Genomic DNA, 23,580 nt, shown 5'->3' on the forward strand with positions numbered 1-23,580 from the left:
CAGCAAGATGCCACGATAGATATAAAAGTAATACCTCTGATGGTTTTCGGTCTTTACTCTTAGAGCATGAACTCCTCTGAGGCTGAGATCTAGAATGCTGGGACCAGGTTGATAAGCCTAGAAAACAGAAAGAAATATAGCTGAGAATGTACACACTCCAAAACCATACAAGATATTTAAACCGAATTTCAGTAAGCAAGAGTTTGTTTTTCATCTTTTAATAATGGACTTGTGTACTGTTGGGTAATCCTGTCAAAATTATAGTTTTGATTTTGAGAAAAAAAATTAAAGCATGAAAATTCTACAAACATTAATTTTCCTTAAATTACAATGCTGATTTATGCATTAACTTAGATATGTCTTATAGAAGTGACAATTATTTATATTTATTCAGTATGAACCCAAACAATACTGAATAAAAAACTGAAAATCAATCAATCAGCTTCTTGCCTGTTTCCAGGTTGCATTAATTTTTTTAACTCTTCTCGGATTACACTATAAACAGTTCCAAATTTTTACTTCATGAATGCCAAAAGAAAAAGAAAAACATTTCATGCAAAATTACAAAATAATGAAATACTGAACAATCCTTATCATTAAAAACTCAAAAATACCAAAATAAAACAATAAAAAACAGTAAAAACTGAAACAAGAATACTGATGCTTCGGAAATACTTTTATAAAAAAAAATACTTTCTTCTGTACAGATATTATTATAAAGAAATTTTATTTTCTTAATTAACTTATTTCATAGTTAATTAAATGTTCTAAATCTAGTGGTTTACTGAAAAAGGCAAAATTACAGGCACTCATACTGGAGCTTTGTAACACTTGGACATGTCAATACATTGTCCTCTACAAATTTCTGGAGTACAGAAACCAGAAACCACTGATGACATTGGAACTAAAAGTAAAATATTTTTTCACAATCTAGAGCCATAGGATATATATTTGAAGCACCTATCAACCATGAATAGAGGTATCCCTGGATTTACAACCACAATTAGAACTGGAATCTCAGTCTTTGAGTAAAGCAGATGCCATATAAGTTCTTTACTCATCAAACATAATTCCAGCAATTCCAATTGTTAAGTAAACTTCCTGTTATTAAACAAAAGAGCTTAATAATAAAAAAATATTTCAGTTCTGTATGGAGCTGAAATGGTTCTGGCAGGCAGCTCCTTGGAAATGAAAGGACTGCCTGCCAGAGCGTTTCACCTCTGCAAGGACCTGAAATTTTCTCCTATGTCTATTTTTTTTTGCTTTCAAATGTTCCTATAACCTATTAAAGGATATCCCCTTCCCCTCCATGCACAGAACAGAAATTTTTCATAGGACTGCAGGAATGAAGCTGAAATCTTCATGAACTCCTGCAACTTAATGAAGGATTTCAGCTCTCCTTCATTCTCTCTGCTCTCTACTGGCTTCTCCATGACTTTCTGAGGAAGCTGATGGAAAAGACCACAAATGGCCATCACGTGGTTATATCAGGCATGGCATCACATGGTCAAAAATATGAACAAGTTGGCCCATGCCCAAAATGTGATCAAGTGACCTGATGGATGGAGAACAGCACAATGTTTTTACAATGGCTAGAAGTGCCATAAACACACCCTTTCTGAGGCTATCTTAACTGTAACAGTTGTAGGTCAAGAAGAATCTTTAACAATTGCTTGCTGAAAAAAGGCTTTGATTTTTTTACGTAAGAAGCACTTACTTGAACAATTTGATTTTGATGAGATTACTAGTAGTAGTCCTTGATTTATGGCCATTTAGTGACCATTTGAAGTTACAACAGCACAGAAAAAAAGTGACTTAAGTCTATTTTTCAAGTGACTTAAATCTGTTTTTACTTACAACCAATACAGCATCCCCATGGTCCCATGATCAAAATCCAGATGCTTGGCAACTGGTTCATATTTATGACAGTTGCAGTACCCCAGGATCACGCCATTACCTTTTGTGACCTTCTAGCAAGCAAAGTCAAAGGGGAAGCCAGACTCACTTAACAACTATGTAACTAACTTAAGAACTGCAGTGATTCACTTACAACTGTAGCAAGAAAGGTCATAAAATGGCACAAAACTCACTTAACAATTGTCTTCCTCAGCAACAGAAATTTTGAGCTCAATTGTGATCATAAGTCAAGGACTAGCTGTAAAACAGGTATCTCCCAAAATGCATTTGTTGATTGGTTTATGACACTGAAAATACTTATTTCAAGGAACAACATCAACCTCACTTAAGTCAAGGAAAATGTTAGAAGCGAATATATCTTGAGAGTGAAGAAAATCTTAAAGTCCAAACTTAGTGGAGGAAACACCATCATGGTAATTAATACCCAGGCAATTCCAGTCATTAGATACCCAGCTGGAATAGTGCACTAGACTCAAGCAGAACTAAATGACCTGTATAGAAAGACCCAAAAAATAATGATAATGAATCATACTCTTCATCCATGCCACAACGCTGATAGACTTACCAAGGAAAATACGTGGGCACGGAATGTTTGTTGCATGTACATTAGATGGTTGAAAAAGTGTTGTAAGAATGCACTGAAGCTAATATATCATGATGCGTTACTGAAAACTAGAGACCAAACTGGCCTACAAAGAAAGGCCAAATGAAGAAGGGAAAAGTGATATGGCAAGGTAAAGTATTACATGGCTAGAATATAAAAAAAATATCAGCCAAAGCAGGTAACAAAAAGAAACAGCGATGGCTAAGAGCAAGAAAACTGAAGCAAGGGCAGAGTTGCTAATTCTGGCTGAATTAAGACCAAGTTTTAAGAACAAATGCATACAAAGACAGAATTGACAAGAAAATAACATGCAACAAATGCCATCTCTGCAAAGAAGCTGAAGTGGGCCATTTAGTTGCCTACTGAAGTTTGCATAGACAATAAAATAACAAAGCAACAACAGTATATTAGAATATCTGCAAGAAACACCATTAGCAAAGAACTGGTGCGACCACAAAATAGCCATAAGTAATAGAAAATAAAGAAGCTAAATTGTTCTGGTACTTTAGAATTTAAACAGATAGGCAGCTGTCACGTAAGACCCCAGACTTAACAACTGTCGATAAGAAAGACAAAGATATCTGAATAATGAACATGACAGTACCTAGAGACAGCAGAATGGAAGAGAAAGAACTGGAAAAGATAACAAAGTTGAAAGACCTGAAATAAAAACAGACTGTGGCAAAATAAAGCAAAAGTATTACCAATAGGGGTGTGATGGCTCAATGCTTAAAAACTCTGAGCTTGACAGCCTGGGTTTGAGACCTGAGTGCCCACCTAACAGTTCATAAGCATGCAAATATGAGTAGATTAATAGGTCCATGCCCCTTTGGAAAATGTATTTGGATAATGCTGGCTCCCTCAGCCAAGACACGGAGATGAGCAACCCACCCTACACTCAAATATGACTGCACAAGGAAAGCTATTTTTTTCAGTACCAATAGTAATAGGCACTATGGGTACAATTCCAAAACAATTGGAGCACCACTTGAACACTATCAGCATCAACAAATTCAATCAATTGCAAAAGGCAGCTTTTCAGAAAAGCTTACATTCTGCAACAATAGCTATTAATACCATCAAACATCCACAGGTGCCTATCCCAGGTCCCTGGGAAGAACTCAATAGCCAGACAAAAATCCAGTCTGAACATGTGTGACAAACCATACAATAAAGTCATCTTCTCTTTTTCCTTGATTAATTTGTACTTGGATTCCCCAGCAGGAGCAATTAGGCAAAGTAGTGAAATTACCTGTTTGAAATATTAAGTAATGGGTTCACAGAAAATTGGTTATATTTGCAGGTGGCAAATCAAAATTGACCAATAAACCTGAATATTGTGTGTGTGTGTGTGTGTGTGCATGGAGGTTAATTGAAGGTTTCAGTTTTCTCTGGGTAATAAAAATTCTGCTGTTGGGGACTAATGAACTCTAAAAATAAACTTTCTTGGGATTGTTTCAATGGTGTCTGGAGACCATAATTTGCACTGAGAATACCCCAGAGTTATGTTCCTATGATTTAGCTGACAATTAAATACACTATCATTAGATATCTTTTACTTTTTGAATAAAATTAATTAATTAAAAATTAATATTTGCAAAAAGTAATGTTTTGCTACTAGTAATTTATATCATATGTGGCATTCCTCTAATAAAACTGTAAAATTAATGTATTTTTATAAAATTTCATTTTTCTCATGCAGGAGCTTAAACTGTCAGGTAGGGAAAAAAGATTAGACTTCCATTCCCGAAATATAACTGCATACCATAACGCTATTTTTTTTCTCAAGTTAATCAATAAAATATAGTAACTGGAAACATAATTTTGCTTTGAGTAACTGTTGTACCTCCACTAGGCAGCAATTATTTCAACTAAAGGCTTCCTATAACTGTTGATCATCAGCTTTCAGGAATTTTATCCCATTTCTCCTTACAGAATAGCTTCATTTCAGGGATGCTAGTGGGCTTCCCTTATATGGACCTGCCTGCTTCAGGCAACTTTTCTATAAGATAGAAGGTCCAGATTTGGACTTGGTCATTCCAAAACCATTAACTTTCTCCTGTTTTAACCATTACTTGATCATACAACTTGTTTGATTTGGATCACTGTCTTGTTTAATTATCCTTTTAGAGAAAAATGGGAAGAATAAGATGATTGTAGGCTTAACAGATGACTTTGAAAGTTTTTTAGTAGACAGTCATATCTGATCTAAGCTGGATGCCAGTTCAATAGAATCCATTGAGATGAGCTAAACAGGGTCTTGTGTTTTATCTGGATTTCAGGATTTTTGTAACTTGCTCTCAATGAAACAAACTTTAGAGACAACCCGAAAACTACTGCTGCTCCAAAATGTGAAGGTCTGTTGTGGGAACTGTCCTATCACAGGAAGGTAGTATCACTACAAAAACCCCTGCAAACTTACCTGCCTGCCAGGTAAGAACTTCATGAAAAGGCCTGCTTTGTTTTCAGATGATATGGATGAAGGAACAACCATGGCATATCTAAATATTGATCTGAAAAACTATTTTGGAGCTTTGGACCCGAGACTGTTAAAAGAAGGGGCGTTGGTACTTACCTGACATGCCCTTTCTCTGTGAGCTGTGAAGAGCATCCACTTCTACATTGATTTTTATAATCTGAGATATAGCCTTTTGAAGTTTATTTCAAACTAAAAGATAATCATGAATCAATTTTCCTAAAAATCTCACAATGACTTTCAAACCATTGTTTGACATTTCTTGTATTTGTAACTAAAATGAAACTGGGCACAGTGATGTAAATATTCCTTATTTTAAGAACTGCTTTTTACAATTATTTTGAATTTAGAAATAATTGAGAGTTGAAATTTAAGTTGACAAACCTTGACTTAAAAATGTGCTTTAAGGAAAGAAGTTATTTATTCACTGTTAATATTTCTATCAAATTGAGTAAGTTTGAAGTGCCAAGCCAGTGCAGTTGAATCTTTCACCAACTCTGTGATTTTAAACATGTGGATTTTTGTCTCTATGACATGTAACTGGATGCCAATAGACTATATGTTTCATTAGAAGAAATATTTGACCAAAGGAAATGTTAGTTATAATGTTATTATAGTTAGAACTATAGTAATGTTACCATAGTTATTAGATGTCCAGTGCTGTGAAAGGATCTGTGAGTAGATTATTATTATTATTATTATTATTATTATTATTATTATTATTATTATTATTATTATTATTATTATTATTATTATTATTATTATTATTATTATTATTATTATTATTATTATTATTATTATTATTATTATTCTATTTTAATTATATCTGTGCACAGCTACTAAACATAAAATTATTGTGCTGTTACCAAACTTATAATTAGATGACTGAATATTGGAATCAAATTGTGAAGCCAAATAGAGAACACCTTTCAGGGCCTGTATTACAATTGAGTGATCCTGCAGTCACTGGCTCTCAACAGCTTCCTGCACAGGCAGACACAGGCCTTGGAGCTCGCTGTTACTGTGCTATTTTCTGTGAGGGCTGCCAATTTAAAAGGAAACCCGATATTCAACCTCAGAAAGAAGTCAGCAATCTGCGTAAATGTCCCCTGGACCCTCACGGAGAGAGCCTTGTGAGGGGAAATGGCCTCTCAACAGATAATGCAATGGAATTCTTATAAACAAAATGATGCTGGCGTTGTTTTAGGCGTCAAGATGTAGCAGCAACCATCACCTCTTTTTGTGAGCTGATGCAAAGCTAACTAGAAAAAAACGAGGCGATCTAATGAGAATTTGAGCAGGAGAACTCTGAGTCGTCCAGCTCCACCTGATCAATATGCCCCCTTGCTTCTGTAAACCCTGCGGGGGTATATCTGGAACTACAGAAATCTCCTGTTGGAGAGGTACCTGAGGGTAAAGATGTTCTGTCCTGCTTAGTGACCGGACTGATAGGGAATCCCAATCTGAAGGAGTGATCTATTGCTGGCCAGAGCAGTCTGCTGCACCCCTAATTCCATCCACTCTCTCATCTTTGCGGGGATCTCTTCTGGTAAGTCATTGTCTTGACGGAGTCTGGCTGCTGTTGGAGTAAATGTGGCCTCAAGGGCCCTTCGTGCCACTGATACTGATCTAGATGGGCTACCTTGAGCTTCTGCAGCCGCGCTGTGTCTGGATGACACAGACAGATCCAGGGGTGGTTGCAGAGGGGGACTTGGAGCCTAAGTAGGCCTGGTGGGAGATGAAGTTTGAGAATTTTCTTCAGCCTCCTGCATGTACTTCTTCATGTGCTTTTCTAATGCCTTCTGGCGCCTGTTGGCGTCTTTTTCTGCTGCTTTGGAGGTACCCTTAGAATGCTTTGATTTGTTTTGAGAATTTGACATGGCTCTTGAGGTTGTGGCTCTGCAGCTTCTGCCACTTGCCATTGTGACCGCTTATTAGATTTTATTGTCTATGAGGCTGAGACGTTGGGCGGTTGGCATGCCCAGGGGCCTGTACCAGGAATGGACAGGGAACCCTAAAAACAATGCTCTCCCAGTTTTGTATAATCTTATGTAAGAATATTCTTATTCTTATTAGTTTGTTTATTATTATTATTATTATTATTATTATTATTATTATTATTATTATTATTATTATTATTATTATTTTTTTCTGAATTAGACAAATTTTGGAACACCTCACAGGCCTAGAAAGGAGCAATTGTTGAAATAAGTTGTAGGCTTGCACAGGCAGACACAGGCCTTGGTGCTTGCTGTTGTGCTGCTGAATTCTGTGAGGGCAAAGCCAACAGTTTCCTCCTTAATGAATAAGGGTCCAAAATAGAATAATTATATCTTCATCTATATCTATATGTGTATCAGGGTGATTTCCCTTGGGTTCCAAGAGGGAGACCCCTGCTTGGGGGAAGAGAAGCCTCTCACAGTTCAAGAAATAAGATGCAGATCACCACTACACGGTTAGTGAGTCTGCAATGGTACCAGCCGTTTATCTCTTTTGGCACGTAATGAGTAAAGTCAGCTCAGCAGCAATTCCGTACCTTGTGAGGAGTTGATACTGCAGAATTCCCCTGAATAAAAAGGCGCAGTGGGGCAGACGGGCGCTGATGCCCCCACCCCAGACAGTGTTTCCAGGGGAGAGAGAGAAGCCTCAGACCCTTTTAAAATGGAGCGACGCCCATCCAACGTGTTTGGCAGCGATTGCAGCAGCTTGGCTTGAAAAGGTCGCAATGGCACAGGCAAAGAAATGTGGGTTGTTAGCCACGCGGCTGAGGCGTTATCACTTCCGATCGTCCTGGGGGCGAGATCATTCCCCGATGCTATGGAGAGCTCCCCCGGCTCGATGTTATATGCCATAAGGAGCTGCTTGGCTCATTGATATGAAGAGCCTTAAAGAATTTTTTAGAGCTTAAAAGCAAAACTTTTGGTTTTCTCTTTTTGAAGCCTTTGCTATTCCGGCCAAGGGAAAGTGTAAAAAGCTGCCTATATCCACGAAGGCTGAGCAAAATCTGGGGACGCTAGGGAGGAGTCCCGTGGAGGAGGAACATCCTCACAATTAAAGCCCAGCCTATCAGACGAGCAACAGAAGCATCTCCCAATCAATGGATGCTCTGAACAGCTCATCTGGAGAATGATGGTTAAATTTTTCCATTATACTCCACTCTACTCCAAGATCCATATCAAGGGCATCTCAAATGAGGTTTACAGATTATTCACTTACATGAACTTTTATCATCCATAAACCACTGAAATATAGAATATATGGCACTTGCTTCATGCAGATAAAGGCACATTTAATGGCTACTTTATTTAAAGAAAAGCTATGATGAGAAAGTAATGTGTAGCAGAGACTTGGGGGGACTATTAACCAGCCATTAACATTATGTGCCTGCTGAATTTTTACATTCTCTAAACTTTTGCAAGTCTTCTGTATACCCTGCTGTACCTGTATTCTTCCAAAGAAAAGGGAAAAAGAGTAGATATAAACATTTTTTAAAGGATTAAGTCACCCATAAGCTGCCACAACACATCCGGTGTCCCAGAGAGCACAACTCAGCAACCAATATGTTATGCTGTGTGGCAGAAGATTAGCTCCAGCATGCCTAATGCAGAACACTGTTGTAAAACCAGCTGCTGAGCATCCAACTATGTCCTAGGCGCTCCAGGCTGCTACCATTTCATTAACACTTCAAAGCCAGAACAATCTTGCAAACTATACACATTTTCCCTGTCAGTAAATATGCAACTTCTCATATGGCTAAATTGGTCATCCCATAAGAGTTTATAACATACATGCTTGCCTGGCTGCTGCTCCTGCTTCTGTTAGTATTTCCATCTTCCTAGCTCCTTTCAAGCATTCTATTTTGAGTGAGAGTTGGTACAATTGCTAGGAGCACAATTTGTTGGAAAAACCACACAGCTGAAGCAAAAATGGAAATGATCTGAGCAACCAGCCCATCATCATAAAACCTTATTTCAACTTCCTGCTAATCCCATGCAGTGTAGGTTACAATGAGCCACGTTGCCAGGCATTCCACAGAAAATTGCCTGCAACACAAACCATTCTAAACCTAAGCCTTTTGTTTTAATATAATATATGACAAAAGTATGCTACAGGTAATAACTGTTATTCTTTTTAAAGCAAAAACATCTGCAGATGTTTCTTACATACTATATCAACCTTAATAGCCAAAGCAGACTGGGAAATCTCATATCTGCTGTGAAAGGCATTACTCCAATTGTAGTCAGCAAGTTTTGCTTAGGTTGTCTTACCAAAGGGTTCCATTACTGAAAGGAGAAAGAAAAAAATTTGACATTCATTTTCCCTTTCCTAGTAGTTCTTGATCTTCTATTAGGTTTCTGAATAGAAGTTTCTGAAAAGAATTAAAATAGGAAAAAAAGGAGATACAAGAAATACTGTTTCTCATAGCATGATCTACTCACAGATCCTTTCACAGCACTGGACATCTAATAACTATGGTAACATTACTATAGTTCTAACTATAGTAACATTATAACTAACATTTCCTTTGGTCAAATATTTCTTCTAATGAAACATATTGTCTATTGGCATCCAGTTACATGTCATAGAGACAAAAATCCACATGTATATGTCTTTAAAAATTAATAAAATTTGTTTTAAAAAAAAATCCACATGTTTAAAATCATACAGAGTTGGTGAAAGATTCAACTGCACTGGCTTGCCACTTCAAACTTACTCAATTTGATAGAAATATTAACAGTGAATAAATAACCTCTTTCCTTAAAGCACATTTTTAAGTCAAGGTTTGTCAACTTAAATTTCAATTATTTCTAAATTCAAAATAATTGTAAAAAAGCAGTTCTTAAAATAAGGAATATTTACATCACTGTGCCCAGTTTCATTTTAGTTACAAATACAAGAAATGTCAAACAATGGTTTGAAAGTCATTGTGAAATTTTTAGGAAAATTGATTCATGATTATCTTTTGGTTTGAAATAAACTTCAAAAGGCTATATCTCAGATTACAAAAATCAATGTAGAACCAACAGAAGATAATATACATAATTCAGGATAGTAACGTAGAGTCCTTTGTGTGCTCTGTGCTTATTTATTTGTTTGCAGACATTTCATTCAGGTAACGAAATATCTGCTGGAAAGCAACCAAACTCAGAAAGCATCAAGAAGAGATTCCAGAGAAGCTTGGAGTAATAGGAAGTCTGTGGCAAAAAAAATTGGATACAAAATCTATATTCTGACCTTTATAGAGATTCCTGAAGCCATTTAGCTGTAGAAATGTTATGCATTCCCATTGTAATTCATAACTGTAATGGAATCAGTTCAAGGAGATGCCAAAAATTGAAGACATGCTAGACTATTAGGATAAAAGAAATCTTAGCTTTCCTTCCTATAATCTGGAAAAACATAGTTGAACAAGACCTGATAAAGCTGGTATCTTGAAAAGGTTAATAATGACTCTATTATTCTTCTCTGTTCCCACTGCAGGTTAATACACGGCAGTTGCATAATTAGGTGGTAGATTGCCATTATTAATAACATTATCCAAGTCCCAATTCTACTTAAGATAAGCCCCATTTCCACATCTTTTGTCATTCTGGATGTAGAATGCTTGAGGCAAGCATAGGGGAAAGTGAAAGTTGCAACAGAACTTGAGCTTTTCTTCCTTTCTTAAAAATGCCATTGGGGTTTAATAATTTCAGTTATTAAAACTGAATAACTGCATCCTTGATGAAGGAATGGTTTCACTATAGTGTGCTACAAGAAAACATGTCTTTAAATTAAAATTTCCAAGTATGAGGCCTTCTGCCAACTTCCTTTAAATGCAGCTCACTCTCAAACCACCATGCTAGGAGGCTCTTGGCTAATTAAGTTAAAAAGAGCACTAATCCCTTTTCTCAAATGCTGGAGGGACTAATGTAAGATTCATTCCATCTTTTAAGAAGAAATTAAACTATCGCCATTAATAACTAAAAGAATCCCCCCATTTCCAAGAATTACCTCATAAATATACTAAGGATTCCCACTGCCACGATACCATTGATACTTCTGAAACACTGCAATCAATAATAATATTGGTAATAAGTTCCCATGAGGGATTTCCAACAGATATTCATATGAGAGTTCCAAACTATGAACTCAAAATACAGTATGTTGGGATTACCGCTCTCAAAATTTCACTGAAGAACTATACATGTAGGAAAACTTCCCTTTTTAAAAGGAAAACTTTTAAAACTTTTCTTTTTAAATCTCTGTAAATTTGATGTACTAGTTAAGGCATCAGACCAGAAACCAGGAGATTTTTAGTTCTAGTGCTGCCAGGCACAAAAAGTTGGGTAACCTTGTCACTATCACTGTCTTTCAACCGTAGGAAAAAGACAATGGCAAACCACTTTTGAGAAACCTTGGCAAGAAAATTGCAGGGAATTGTCCAGGAAGAGAATTGGGTACAATTGAACGCAAGGTAAAAATGCAAGAATATAATGCTGTATTGTGTAGGGTTTAATAAAACCCTATACAGCTTTGCATGAAGTTACTTCAGAACTACTTCCTTCAATCAGAACTGACTAGATACATATGTCAGAAATTCCTAATAATCCTTATTTCTGTGAGAAATGGGATTCAGAAAACATTTTTCCATTCCAGGACTATTAATGTAGCATGAATATCCTTTAAAGTTTATATTTAATGTGGATATTTTAGTAATTTTAGCTTTTTATATCAACTGTGAACATTTTAACTGTTGTAAATTGTTGTGAGTAAAAAAAAAAAAAACGAGGGAGGGAGGAAGAAAGGAAGGAAGGAAGGAAGGAAGGAAGGAAGGAAGGAAGGAAGGAAGGAGGATTATGGCAGACTCAACACTTCCAGTATGTCTCAGGAGAAAGTTGAAATTAGCTAAATATCTAAATATTTAGAAGTAACCTACATAAATCCAAATCTCATAACTGGTTGCAAACTCTATTAAAATGTGTTCCCCTGCTGTTCCCCTGTTCTTGTAAAATGAATGCTAAAACAGAATTTCTAATTCAGAAAGTACATGAAACAAACTTATCTTGAATTGTTTACCAATCACATAATGTAAGCAACAAAGCAACAAAAGAACTGAATTGGCTGTATATATATCACCACATAATATGATCACAAAGTAAGATTCTACACACTTATTTTGTTATGGTTTATAACATTGTGAAAACATAATTTTATATATTTATTGTGTAAACTGAAATACACAAGCTATCCTTTAATCTGAAATTCTTCTAATTCTGCCCACTTCAAACAGTAGGCAAAATGGAAAGAAATGGCTGTCCCTTGAAGCCTAAGGAAAATCGAACTATATGCATTCTATATTATCGTTGGAACAAACTTAAAAGATAGAGCAAGCCAGTTGGGAACTAAATTTAAAATATAACTATGATATTTTCTTGAACAACATATAATTCTTCTCTGCATTGTGTTGCTTGACCTCCCAACTGTTAATTTAATAAGCTGCAGAGCTGATTAATACAATTATAGTTTGTATAATTCCTGATATATAGTATTCTTATGAATCTACTGCACTGATGTTAAATAATATTTTAGTTGCATATATGATTCATATTATCTGAATTCAATATTCATCAGACCAAATTAAATAATTCTAATTATATAACTATTGTACATAATGCATGCTCCATCAAAAACAAAAATACACATACCTAACAATATATAAGGTAGAAAGCAATTTACAAAAAAAAATATTAATTTCTCACATCTTTATAAGTTAAAACAACTATTTTTTCTTGATTACAAATATAACTTCTTATTCTGAATCCAAAGGAGGCACTGTTCTTCAATGATTCTCCACTTTCTTCCAAGACCAATTCTAGCTGGTGTTCTGCTATTTAACATCTACATGAAAATTCTGGGTGATCTCACCCATCAGCATGGAGTTAAGTATTATCAGTAGGCTAATGCTGCTTAATTTTACATCTCTCCCCTGGCTTTTCCAGTGGCTGGGCTTCAGGTCAACCCTTACAAGTCTGAATGATTGTGGAGTTTTGTCCCCTTCCTTCTCCAGATCTAGTGATTTTATCGTAACTCAGATTACAGTCCCCACTAAGTCAGTGAATAACCCTAGAGGTTTTTTGTACTCAGGGCTCCTTATCATGGACAGATAGTAGCTGTGGACAGGAGAGCTTTTGCACAAATACATCTTGCCCATCTGTTGTAACCACTGCTGGACTGGAAGGCACTTATCACCACTGGATGCTGTACTGCACATACTTTATATAAAGCTTGAGCATTCAGAATCTTCATCTGATCTAGAATGCAATGGCACATATGGTTTTGGGTGCAACATCCACCCATATGACAGTATAGCAAACGGTGTTGTCAGTATCAATACTTCTACACTTTCTCATTCAGTATATAAACTAATAAAAATGCAAATTCTATTCCAAAAAGTTCCAGAACACTGTGTATCTTGAAGGAATTTCCTAGGCATGACTTCTCTGTAAATGCACCTTCTGTGTTAAATAACATCCCCTTGGAAATTCATCATCAGCTGTAAAGACAATAAATTTTTCCAATATTCCAAGGCAGAAATTTTTTAACTCTAGTGCTTTTGACATTGTATTTTTAATCTCTAGGGCATATATATTAGTTACTGCACATGTATGTGAATTCTGGAGTACAAGATCATCTTGATTTCTGCACAGAAATACTTCTAAAAACAGATTTGAACAAAATATTTTCCCTGTCAATAAGTCCATTCGGGCAAAACAACTTGTTCATAAATTCTTGCACTGAATTCTCTTAGGGAATCATTTGTAAATTGATACTTCACAAGTATTATTGATAGTTGATAATGAAGCTTCAAATGATCACTTGGAGAATAAAAATCAAGAGTCATATAAATCTATAACTCTCAAATATTAGTGAACTATTGATGAAAAAAGAAAAAAGTGCTGAAGAAAAATTATAAATTTACTATTATAAAATGAGAATTGAGAAACTATTCTAACAGGTAAGATTTTTCTAAACATTTTGAACCATTATAGTGTTTTTGGTTCAAACATTTATTACTATAGTGTGTAATAAACTCTTATAACGCCTTACCGGGGCATACCATTTTAAAGTTCCTTGATTTTAGCAACCTTTTAGCAAATACTACTCAGCTGATACAATGCAAAACACCTTTGTTATTTAAAGTATCACTTTAGACATTGTGTAAATAAACTCATACTCCTGGTGTGATCCCAGTACAACAAAAGGAAGCACTTACTGCCATTGTCATCAGAATCTTCACTGCTGCTGGGAAGTCGACCTCGTTTCATGATCTTCCTGAGTAACAGCAGGCAGCCTGTGAAGCAATGCAACAAAAGTTAACCCACAGCAATAGTGATCAAGTTTTGATCAAAGAGCAACTAGTCAGAAATGAAAACAAACAAAATTAAGCAGCATAAATATAAGCAATAAATATCCAAACTCTTATTTACATCAATCGCAGAAATTTCAGGATAAATCACAAAAATCTCAAGCCTTTAGGCTGCTGTATAGATTTTTAATGCCTTTAATAGTAACCAATTCATAGAACTTCATAACCTTGCCTATGTACGGCATATAGATATAATGGGTAACATTGGTTCTTAAAACCTTTTATAGGTCCGAGACTTGAAGAATACAAGATTGATAATGAAAAGAAAACCCTATACAGGTAACCCTGGACTTATTAACCTAAATTGAGTCCAGAATTAGTTGTAAATTGTTCCAATACTAAGTCAAGGCATCATGTGACTGGATCCATTTTTTTTGTGGCAGTTATTAAGCAAACCCCAAAACCAAAAGTAAAACCTGTAAACCAGCAAAAAAATGTCACACATCAGTCACATAACTGCAGGAGGATTTAAACGGTCATAAAGATGATCTGGATATGATCATGTGAATACTGGGGGAAGGTCTGTTGTAATTTCAGATGTTCGTTAAGTGACCGGTTGTAAGTCAAGAACTACTTGTCTACTTAAACATACACTAGAGACAAAGTAGTTCCCATTATAATGAATGATCCCTCATTATGACACAGGAACAGAAACTATAGTAGCACTTCAGATTCAAGAACAACAGTAGGAAACTAAGTGGCATGCAATGGAGAAAAGACCTTTCTCCTACTCTCTTTCATAGGACCAAATATTTCTATGCAGAGACTCAGAGAATGATCACTGGCTGTCTTTCCTTATATTTGAGTAAGAGACATGGCACAGTAACTTTTGCAGGGAGAAAAAAAAATCTCTCAATATGAGAAATGCAGTAAGTTTGAGTATGTGGTGTGGTGGTGAACTAGACAGATTTTCTCCATGCAGGAGTTGTGCAAACTAATCCACAACACAAAGAAGTTGTAACCTTCCACAGGCTAATCATATGCCACAGGTCCCTTGCATGAGCTTCTTTCTATTCACCAAATTCGTTGGCTGTAGCAATTGTTTAACAAGCCCAACTGGTGACAATGGGATCTCTTAAAATGCTATATATATGGCATATAAAGGAATAGACTAAAACACTAACTCTCCTTATATACATGCAACTAAGTAAATAAATCAGTACCATAATCTTATTCAATTAAAAAAACCTTATTCAATTAAGAAAACAAATTTAGTGTTCTTCAGTACTCATCCAGGATTCATTCCAGGAAACACGGTTACTAAAAATAATGGGTACCAAGCAAACCACGTAACTTTTATGATTATTTCAGCCAGAAATAATGAGTCACAAAGCAGCTGATGTCCACAAGTTCTACCTTGCCCATTGAGTACCAGGAGAAAAATGAGTACCGAGACAAGATTTGTGCCTCAAAACACATTGAGTAACAAATTTGATGAGTTTTGAAGCAGTTGAATACTGAGGTATATGACTGTACAGCCTGTGACAAATCTCAACAGAGCTTGTTAAAAATGGTATTCATATGGACAAGAAAAATTTTGGAACTTATGCTAAGCTACAACAATTAGATAAAATCCTATTAGGCCCAGATAAAAAAAATGTAACTAAATTTTATAATTATTTATTAGAGATAGAATTAGAAGAGGAAGTAGTTAAAGGCAACATGATAGCTTGGAGTAGAAACATAGGACGTAGCATCACATTATTAGAATGGGAAAAGGTCTGGACAAGGAATAACAAAATTACAAAATCAGCAACATATAAAGAAAATGCCTATAAAATGTTTTATAAATGGCATCTCTCGCCCTCGCGAATAGCGAAAATGTCTCCTAACATGAATCCGAATTGCTGGAAATGTAAAAAGAAATACGGAACATTCTTTCACATATGGTGGTCCTGCACTGAAGCCCAAAGATACTGGCACAGAATTAAAAAAATGGTTAGAGGAAATAACGGCAGAGCGAATTGAATTAAAACCAGAATTCTTCTTACTGGGGATATTTAATAGACAAATTTCTAAAAAAGCCAAATATATAATACTGCACATTCTTACTGCAGCCAGAATAACCTTTGCACAGTGTTGGAAAAAAGCAGATATTCCAACAGAGGAAATGATCATTCAGAAAATAACAGCCTGTGCAGAGATGGATAAGTTAACCTTAGCACTTAAGGAAAAAGAAACATCAGAATATTATAGAAGCTGGGAATGCTGGTATGACTGGATAGAACAAAAATAGAAAATATATTAGTAAACAACATAAAATGTAAGAGGTAGTAATCATATACTCGCAATAAGATGTATTTGTAAATATGTCACCAATATTGATAATAAACAAGGAACCATAGACTGTCGATAATAGAATTGCTAGGTTTTTTTTTTAATCTTTTTTTTTCTTTCTGTGTTGTGTATGTGTTTGTTTGACATTTTAGTTGTATAATTAATAAAGTTTGTTTTAAAAAATGGTATTCATATAAAAGATAATTCCCTTATGACACTTATGGCGGTCTGTGTCTTCTTTGATCTCGGGTCCTCTAGTCTAGGAGTTGAGGATTCTGTACAGGATCTTAGCTATTTGTAGTACTGCACTCTTCCAGAAAGAGAACGCCAATGTCATTCCTGGGATCTATCGGAGCTACTTAGCTTAGGAATCACAGCCCGAGTGCTCCTACCACTAGTGGGAACCACTTTGACCTTTATTTTCCACATCCTCTCCAGTTCCTCATTCCTGGTGTTGCTATCACTTGGCACTGCTGTATCTATCACCATTGCTGTGTTCTGGTATTTATTACTACTATGATGTCTGGCTGATTAGCAAGTACCTGCCTGTCCATCTGGATCTGAAAATCTCGCAAGATCTTAGCTTGATTTTTCCACAACCTTCTATGGGATCGTCTATCTAGACTTAGATGATCTAGCCCATATTCTCTACAGATGTTTCTGTACACAATACCAGCTACTTAATTATGTTGTTAAGTATATGCTGTTTCTGCATCTTACACCTGTCACTACAGGTTGGACTGTTTCCGATACCTCTGCAAAGTCTGCACCTTGGATCCTGTCTAGTGTAGTAGAATCTTTCTTCTATATATTTGGTGCTTAGTGCTTGTTCTTGTGCTGCTCTGAGCAGTGCTGTCTTTTAGTTCAGTCCCTTCCAGCCACAGATGGAATTTCCCTAAGTCTCCCATCTCAGCTATCTGTGAATGGTACATCTCATGAGGGATTTTGTCTTGCTGTGGGACTTCCTCTGCTTGATCTTTCTCCCACATCTGCTGCTGCCTCAACTTTCTCATTTTTGGGTGCCATCTTATTGATGTATTCCTGGTTGTTCTGGATTTCATCCAGGATGGCAGCTTTGACATTCACTGCTCTTTTTCTGTCTGGTGTACAATGTCTGGGTGCTGGACTTGGGATAGAAATCTCCATATGTTGTGAAAAGCCTCTAGGTGTTCACATTGGCAGCTTCCATGCCCTTTTTGGCCAGCTCACTCAAGGGTGGGATACGACAGGGTTAACTACTGGTTCAGGATTTACGAGCTTCCCTGCACGCTGGGAGCTGCGCGCCTGTAAATCTTCATCAGCACGCTGGGTGCAGAGAAGCAGCCTTTGAAACAGCCCTCTTTTCCTACTTTAACTGCAGTTGTGCCTCGTTCGGCAGCTAAGTTGAAAAATCAGGAAATAAAGATCAGGTAAGATCAGGTGGGTGGGCAAAAACATCAGCAGACATAGAACCAGTTCTATGTCTGCTGCTCTTCAGAGCTACCGGTTCTAAAGAGGTGGACAGAACTGGTAAAAACCCACCCCTGAGCTCACTATACCAGAATACTTGTTGATGAGTGGATTTATTCTCACTGAGCTCATTCTTCAGAACCTATATAATCCTTTGGTGGTAGTTGGATGTTGCTATCTTCCTTGCCTCCTCATTGTAGTTTTCATGCGATTATGAGATACCAATGTACTTATAACTGGTCGGTAGGTATGCTATGTGATCCATGGGTTATCCCACCCCATCAATCTAAACTACTTTTCCTCTCTTGACTACCATCTGGCTACAATTATTAGTGCGAATGATATCCCAATGTCCTCAATGTCGATCCATGTCAAGTGGATCAGTGAGTTGAGGTCTTGTTCATTCTCTGCATACAATTTGATGTCATCCATGTATAGGGGGTATCTGATATTAGCTCCACTCTTAAGTATCCTTTGTGATTATCTGGCTAAGAGGGCTTAAGCTCAAGCCAATGGAGAACAGCAGCAGAGACAGTGCATAATTTTGGTATATGCTGCTTTTGATAAACACTTGTGTGTGCTCTCGAGTTGATTTCTAGTGTTGTCTTCCATAATCCAATTGAGTTCTTGGGGAAGATTCTTATTATCCTATTGACATTGTATAGTGCTAGGCATTTACATGTGTATGGCATTGTCGTAGGCTTTCCTGTACTTAATCCAGGCTGAGTTGATAATTGTCTACTTTGATTCTTAGGTGGCTCCTCTATGAGCAACTTGTGTTTAGAGCCTCTGTTGTTTCTAATGTCTTTCTGAGCTGTGTTCATGTACTGCCCCATATGGTCCTGTAGTTTGGTATAATGTCTGATAACCTTTCTATGTTTTGAGGCAGGTATAGTTGGTTAGTGCCATTTCCTTGTGGAGGTTTTTATGATCATCACTATCCTACCTTAGTTTAGCCAGTCTTGGTGGGAGCTTGCTGCTAGCAAGTGGTTCATTTGTGGTGCTAGGCCATTCATGCACCACTGTTAGCTTCTTTAGCCAATAGTACTCTGGGATGGATGCTGTCCAACTCTTCATGTTCTTAACCCAGTATTGGATTGCTCCTGTGATGACTGATTCCTTTTCTGGGAGACTGCTGTGGTCAGTTCTCAAGTCCTGCACCCATTTTGCACTGCTGTCATATGTCTTTCTCCCATATGTCCTTCCAATGTAAGCTTTTGTTTAAAAGTCTCAATGGCTACAGATGGAGTCAGGCTCTTGTATTTTTTTAAGTAGCTAAATGTTATCCCTAATCTTCATACCTTTCTGTAATTCTACCAGCTGGCTAATCTTTCTCCAAGTTGCCTTGAACTCTAACATTATTGTGGGGGGGGGGGGAGTACTGCTCTTCCTCTTGATTGTGTAGCCAAGTATCTCCAGGATTACAGCAGCTGTAGCATGTATCAGTTCAATGATCTGAGTTATCGTAATAGGGATTGTTGTAAGGATCCCTGTTGACATCTTCTAGCACGGGGTGACAAACTCATGGCCCATGGGCTGGGTGCATCATGCGCTGGCCCTGCCCACCCCATTTAGCAAAAGGGGGAAATCACATGACAACATGCTGCGAGTTTGACACCCCTGTTCTAACATATTATCTGACCGTACTTCTTTGCTGAGCCTTGGTAATAGGTCTCATGGGTTGACTCTTACAGATAATCAAAGTTGGAAGGGACCTTGTAGGTTATCTAGTCCAACCCCCCACCTAAGCTAATTTACACATAATCTTATGCCTCATATCAGCAGCTTTGTAATGGATAAGGATGGTGGTAACATTCCAGCTTCAGATATTGGCTGCACATCCAGTTGTTCTTCCAGGTCTTCTTGATTATGGGATAGGTATAGTTGGTCTACCTCTTTCAACAGAGGGAATGTTGTATATACATACATACATACATACATACATACATACATACATACATACATACATACTACATACACACACACACACACGTTTCATGATTTAATTAGATACATTATGCTATTTTAATAGTTTTCCTGGAGATATCCACTGGCCCACAGACTGCTAAGAGTTTAAAAATTAGTGTAGTACATAACTGCAGATCTTTATATACTTAAAAAGGAATTACTTACCAAGAGTTACCTTAGCTTTATATGACTATGGTAGCCTCTCTACAGTGTTATACAGTTATCAGTTTTTAAAATAATTACTTCAATTAGGTTGTGCAGCCATAATGATCAACATTAAGTTTTTCAGTTAATTATTTGGGTATTTTTCAAAATTTGGGAATTCTATTACAATGACAAAATGATACTCTGAGCAGTATGCTGAGCACCATTAACTGCTTCTGTTGAATAAACAAAAGGGTGCTTGTATGTTTCTTAAATTTAAATACAAAATAAACATGGCCTAAGAGTTAAGTTACTAAGATATTTTAGCCCAAAGAAGAATCAAGAAGGATTCTGCAAAGTTCATGTAATATTTTTGTCCACCAATAAATAATGTAACTAAGAATATGTCAAACATTGATGCCAATAAAGGAGACTATTTGTAGCTCAGGATTGAAAAATATACGACTTTCAGTTAATTACGGAAAACCACACATGGGTTAAGACAGAAAAATAATTCAAATTCCTGAATTCTGTAATAAGATTTCAGTTATCTTACTCTTCAACATGATTCTCACAATTGCTAAATAAAATAATAATAGGGGGGAAATGTCAAATTCTAAAATATAAGAATCATTCATTTCCTTCAATAATCACAATAAAAATTGCCTTTAAATGTAGGGGGGGGGTGGGGCTGTTATTTTGAAACAATAAACCTGAAAATACCATCATATTGATTTAGTAACATTTACAGATTATCTCTTTATTACAAGAGCAGAAAGTAGCGCCAAAAAATAGTGCAGAAAGTATGTCAACATTCTCAGGTTGAATCTTGGTATCACTATGATAGAATCTAAGACAGAATGCATGGGAAAGCACTCAATCTGAGATACTAATTACTATCATCCAGAATACAGCAATAGATGGCTTAATGCAGCGTGGCATTCTATGTAATTACAATTTTTTTTGCTGAAGTCCAGAACGGATTTGGCTCAAAGGGACTCAATTGTGTCTTGAAACATATTAATTACCCTAAAACAGGGGTCCCCAACCACCGGGCCGCGAACCGGTACCGGTCCGTGGAACATTTTCTACCGGGCCGCCGGTTTGCTGGGCACCGCCATCTTGTTTTGATGAGAAAGTGCTTCCGGTGAGCTTTTCCGGTTGGAAAGTGGCGTTTGGGTCCTGAAGGAATCCTCGTGCCTTAGTTTCATCGAAGGGAGGGGGCGGCTTCGAACAAAACTAAGGCGCGAGGATTCTTTCAGCACCCAAGGCAAGGCAAGCCGAGCGACCGTCCCAAAGCCCATCGACAAAGGTACAAAGGAGGAGTTGAAGGTGGCGGGGAGAAGCGGGGGGTGGCTGGCTGGCCGGTCGCTCGGCTCGCCTTGCCATGCGTGCTGATGCCGGTACCGGGCCGCGGATCATTTTGTGATGCCGGCACCGGGCCGTGGCACAAAAAAGGTTGGGGGCCACTGCCCTAAAAGAACAAGTGTTGTTTCTACAACATGAAAATCTGTCTTTATATCTCATTTCATGTATCTGCAGGACCACCTTTCCCTAAAGACATTTATTTATCTGTCCTATCAGGTTAGTTAAGGCAGGCACATTCCTAATTCCTTCTCTTAAATACTGGCATCTAATGAGAAGTAGGATATGTACTTTTCCATGGCAGCTCCTGCCCTATGTGTTCTGCCCTACGCCTCCCCCCAAAGCACTAAGTCAATTCTGAGTCCTGGCAAAAATCTCTTTTATTACATTAATGTGAATTTATTTCATTCAAAGTCAGTGGCTTGGCAAAGTCTTGCAAAGGTATACTAAATAGCTTAGACCAGGGGTGTGTCCAACCTTTCACCTTCCCTGGGCCACATTAGAAGATGAAAATTTGGTTTGGGCCGCACATAATTAAATTAAATAATTAATTAAATTAAATTAAATTAATAAAATAATAAAATAAAATAAAATTATTATTTATTATTATTAATTATTTATTAAACATTATTTATTTTTTATTTTATAATTTTCCACCCAAATTTTGCGGGGTGGGGGGAGGGGGAAGAAAGCTCGCCCGCCTCACGCCTACCTCTCCTGTAAATGCAGCAGCGGCGGCAGCGGCAACGGGGCAGAAGCAGCAGCGGCGGTGGTGGCGGTGGGGGCAGAAGCAGCAGCGGTGGCGGCAGCAACAGCAGGAGGTGGCGGGGCGGGACTTTTGGGCTGCGGCTGCCCGCCTTTTCTGTTGCTCGCCTCGCCCGCCTCACGCCTACCTCTCCTCCTGCAAATGTAGCAGTGGTGGTGGCGGCGGCGGCAACAGCAGGAGGTGGCGGGGCGGGACTTTTGGGCTGCGGCTGCCTGCCTTTTCTGGTCGCGCCTACCTCTCCTCCTGCAAATGCACCAGCGGTGGCGGCGGCGGCAACAGCAGGAGGTGGCAGGGCGGGACTTTTGGGCTGCGGCTGCCCGCCTTTTCTGTTGCTCGCCTCGCCCTGCCTCGCACCTGCCTCTCCTCCTCCTCCTCGCTGGATCTTTCATGAAGGTTGGGGTGGGGCCGCATTACGACCTGGGCCGCATGTGGCCCGTGGGCCGCGGGTTGGACAAGCCTGGCTTAGACCTTTATCAATCCTGGAATGCTTCCCGGTAAATAGTTCCACACTTAGTGCTGGCAGGGAAGGGCGGGGTTATGCAGACAAATATCCACAAGGCTGGAACAAACACAAACGAGCGAGTTGTTTCCTGCAAAAGCCCCCTCCCCTTTTGCTTCTCTTTTAATCCTGATGGGAGGGGCCATTCATCATCCACCTGTGGCCTTACTCCTACGTCAACCCTGAGTTCTTAATTGTGCCTTCCTTTTAGCAGTTCTACGCATGTGCAAGTTCAGGTTCCAGAAGCTCTCCCGCCTCACTGCTGTTCGAGCCTGAAGGTAGCTGATAACTGCCAGACTTCTCTGACCCCATCTCTACCTCTGATGCAGAGCCCTAATCCGAGCCTTCCTCAGCTTCCAGGAATGGACCTGGTTCCTCCCCAACCTCCTCACTACTGTCTGACTCTGCTGCCAGCTCCGCCAGCCGCGGGCGGGCCACTGGATACTATGGAACACTTTTCCTCCTGAGGTTATACATGTTTAAAATAAATAAACATCTCATGTCATATTTCCCAAAGTTCTCAATTTATTTCTTTATATAAGTCTTTCTCCTTGGCCATTTTGATTGATTCATTGAGGTTATCTCGGTTTCCCTCATATAATAATCTGACAAAAGAAGGAAATGTATATCAGTAGCATGCTATAGAGCAGAGGTGTCAAACTCAAGACCCGGGGGACGGATCTGGCCCAAGGGGTGCTTAGATCTG

At 37.9% G+C, this 23,580-nt stretch overlaps 1 protein-coding gene across 3 annotated transcripts in view; it reads right to left on the reverse strand.

Moving 5' to 3' along the window:
* Window positions 1-23,580, reverse strand: part of JADE1 (jade family PHD finger 1) — a 69,926-nt gene that overhangs the window by 39,546 nt on the left and 6,800 nt on the right. For all 3 annotated transcript variants that reach the window (XM_087963136.1, XM_087963134.1, XM_087963135.1), the window contains exons 2-3: window positions 14,254-14,331; window positions 35-117 (exon numbers count right to left, since the gene is read on the reverse strand). In XM_087963136.1, the coding sequence (XP_087819262.1) occupies window positions 35-117; window positions 14,254-14,305 (135 nt within the window). In that variant the 5' untranslated portion in view covers window positions 14,306-14,331. The remainder of the gene's footprint in view (window positions 1-34; window positions 118-14,253; window positions 14,332-23,580) is intronic.

The sequence above is a fragment of the Notechis scutatus genome, chromosome 4, assembly GCF_049901735.1.
Source record: "Notechis scutatus isolate UNSWTSFEM ecotype Mainland chromosome 4, rNotScu1.2, whole genome shotgun sequence".
NCBI classification, from domain to species: Eukaryota; Metazoa; Chordata; class Lepidosauria; order Squamata; family Elapidae; genus Notechis; species Notechis scutatus.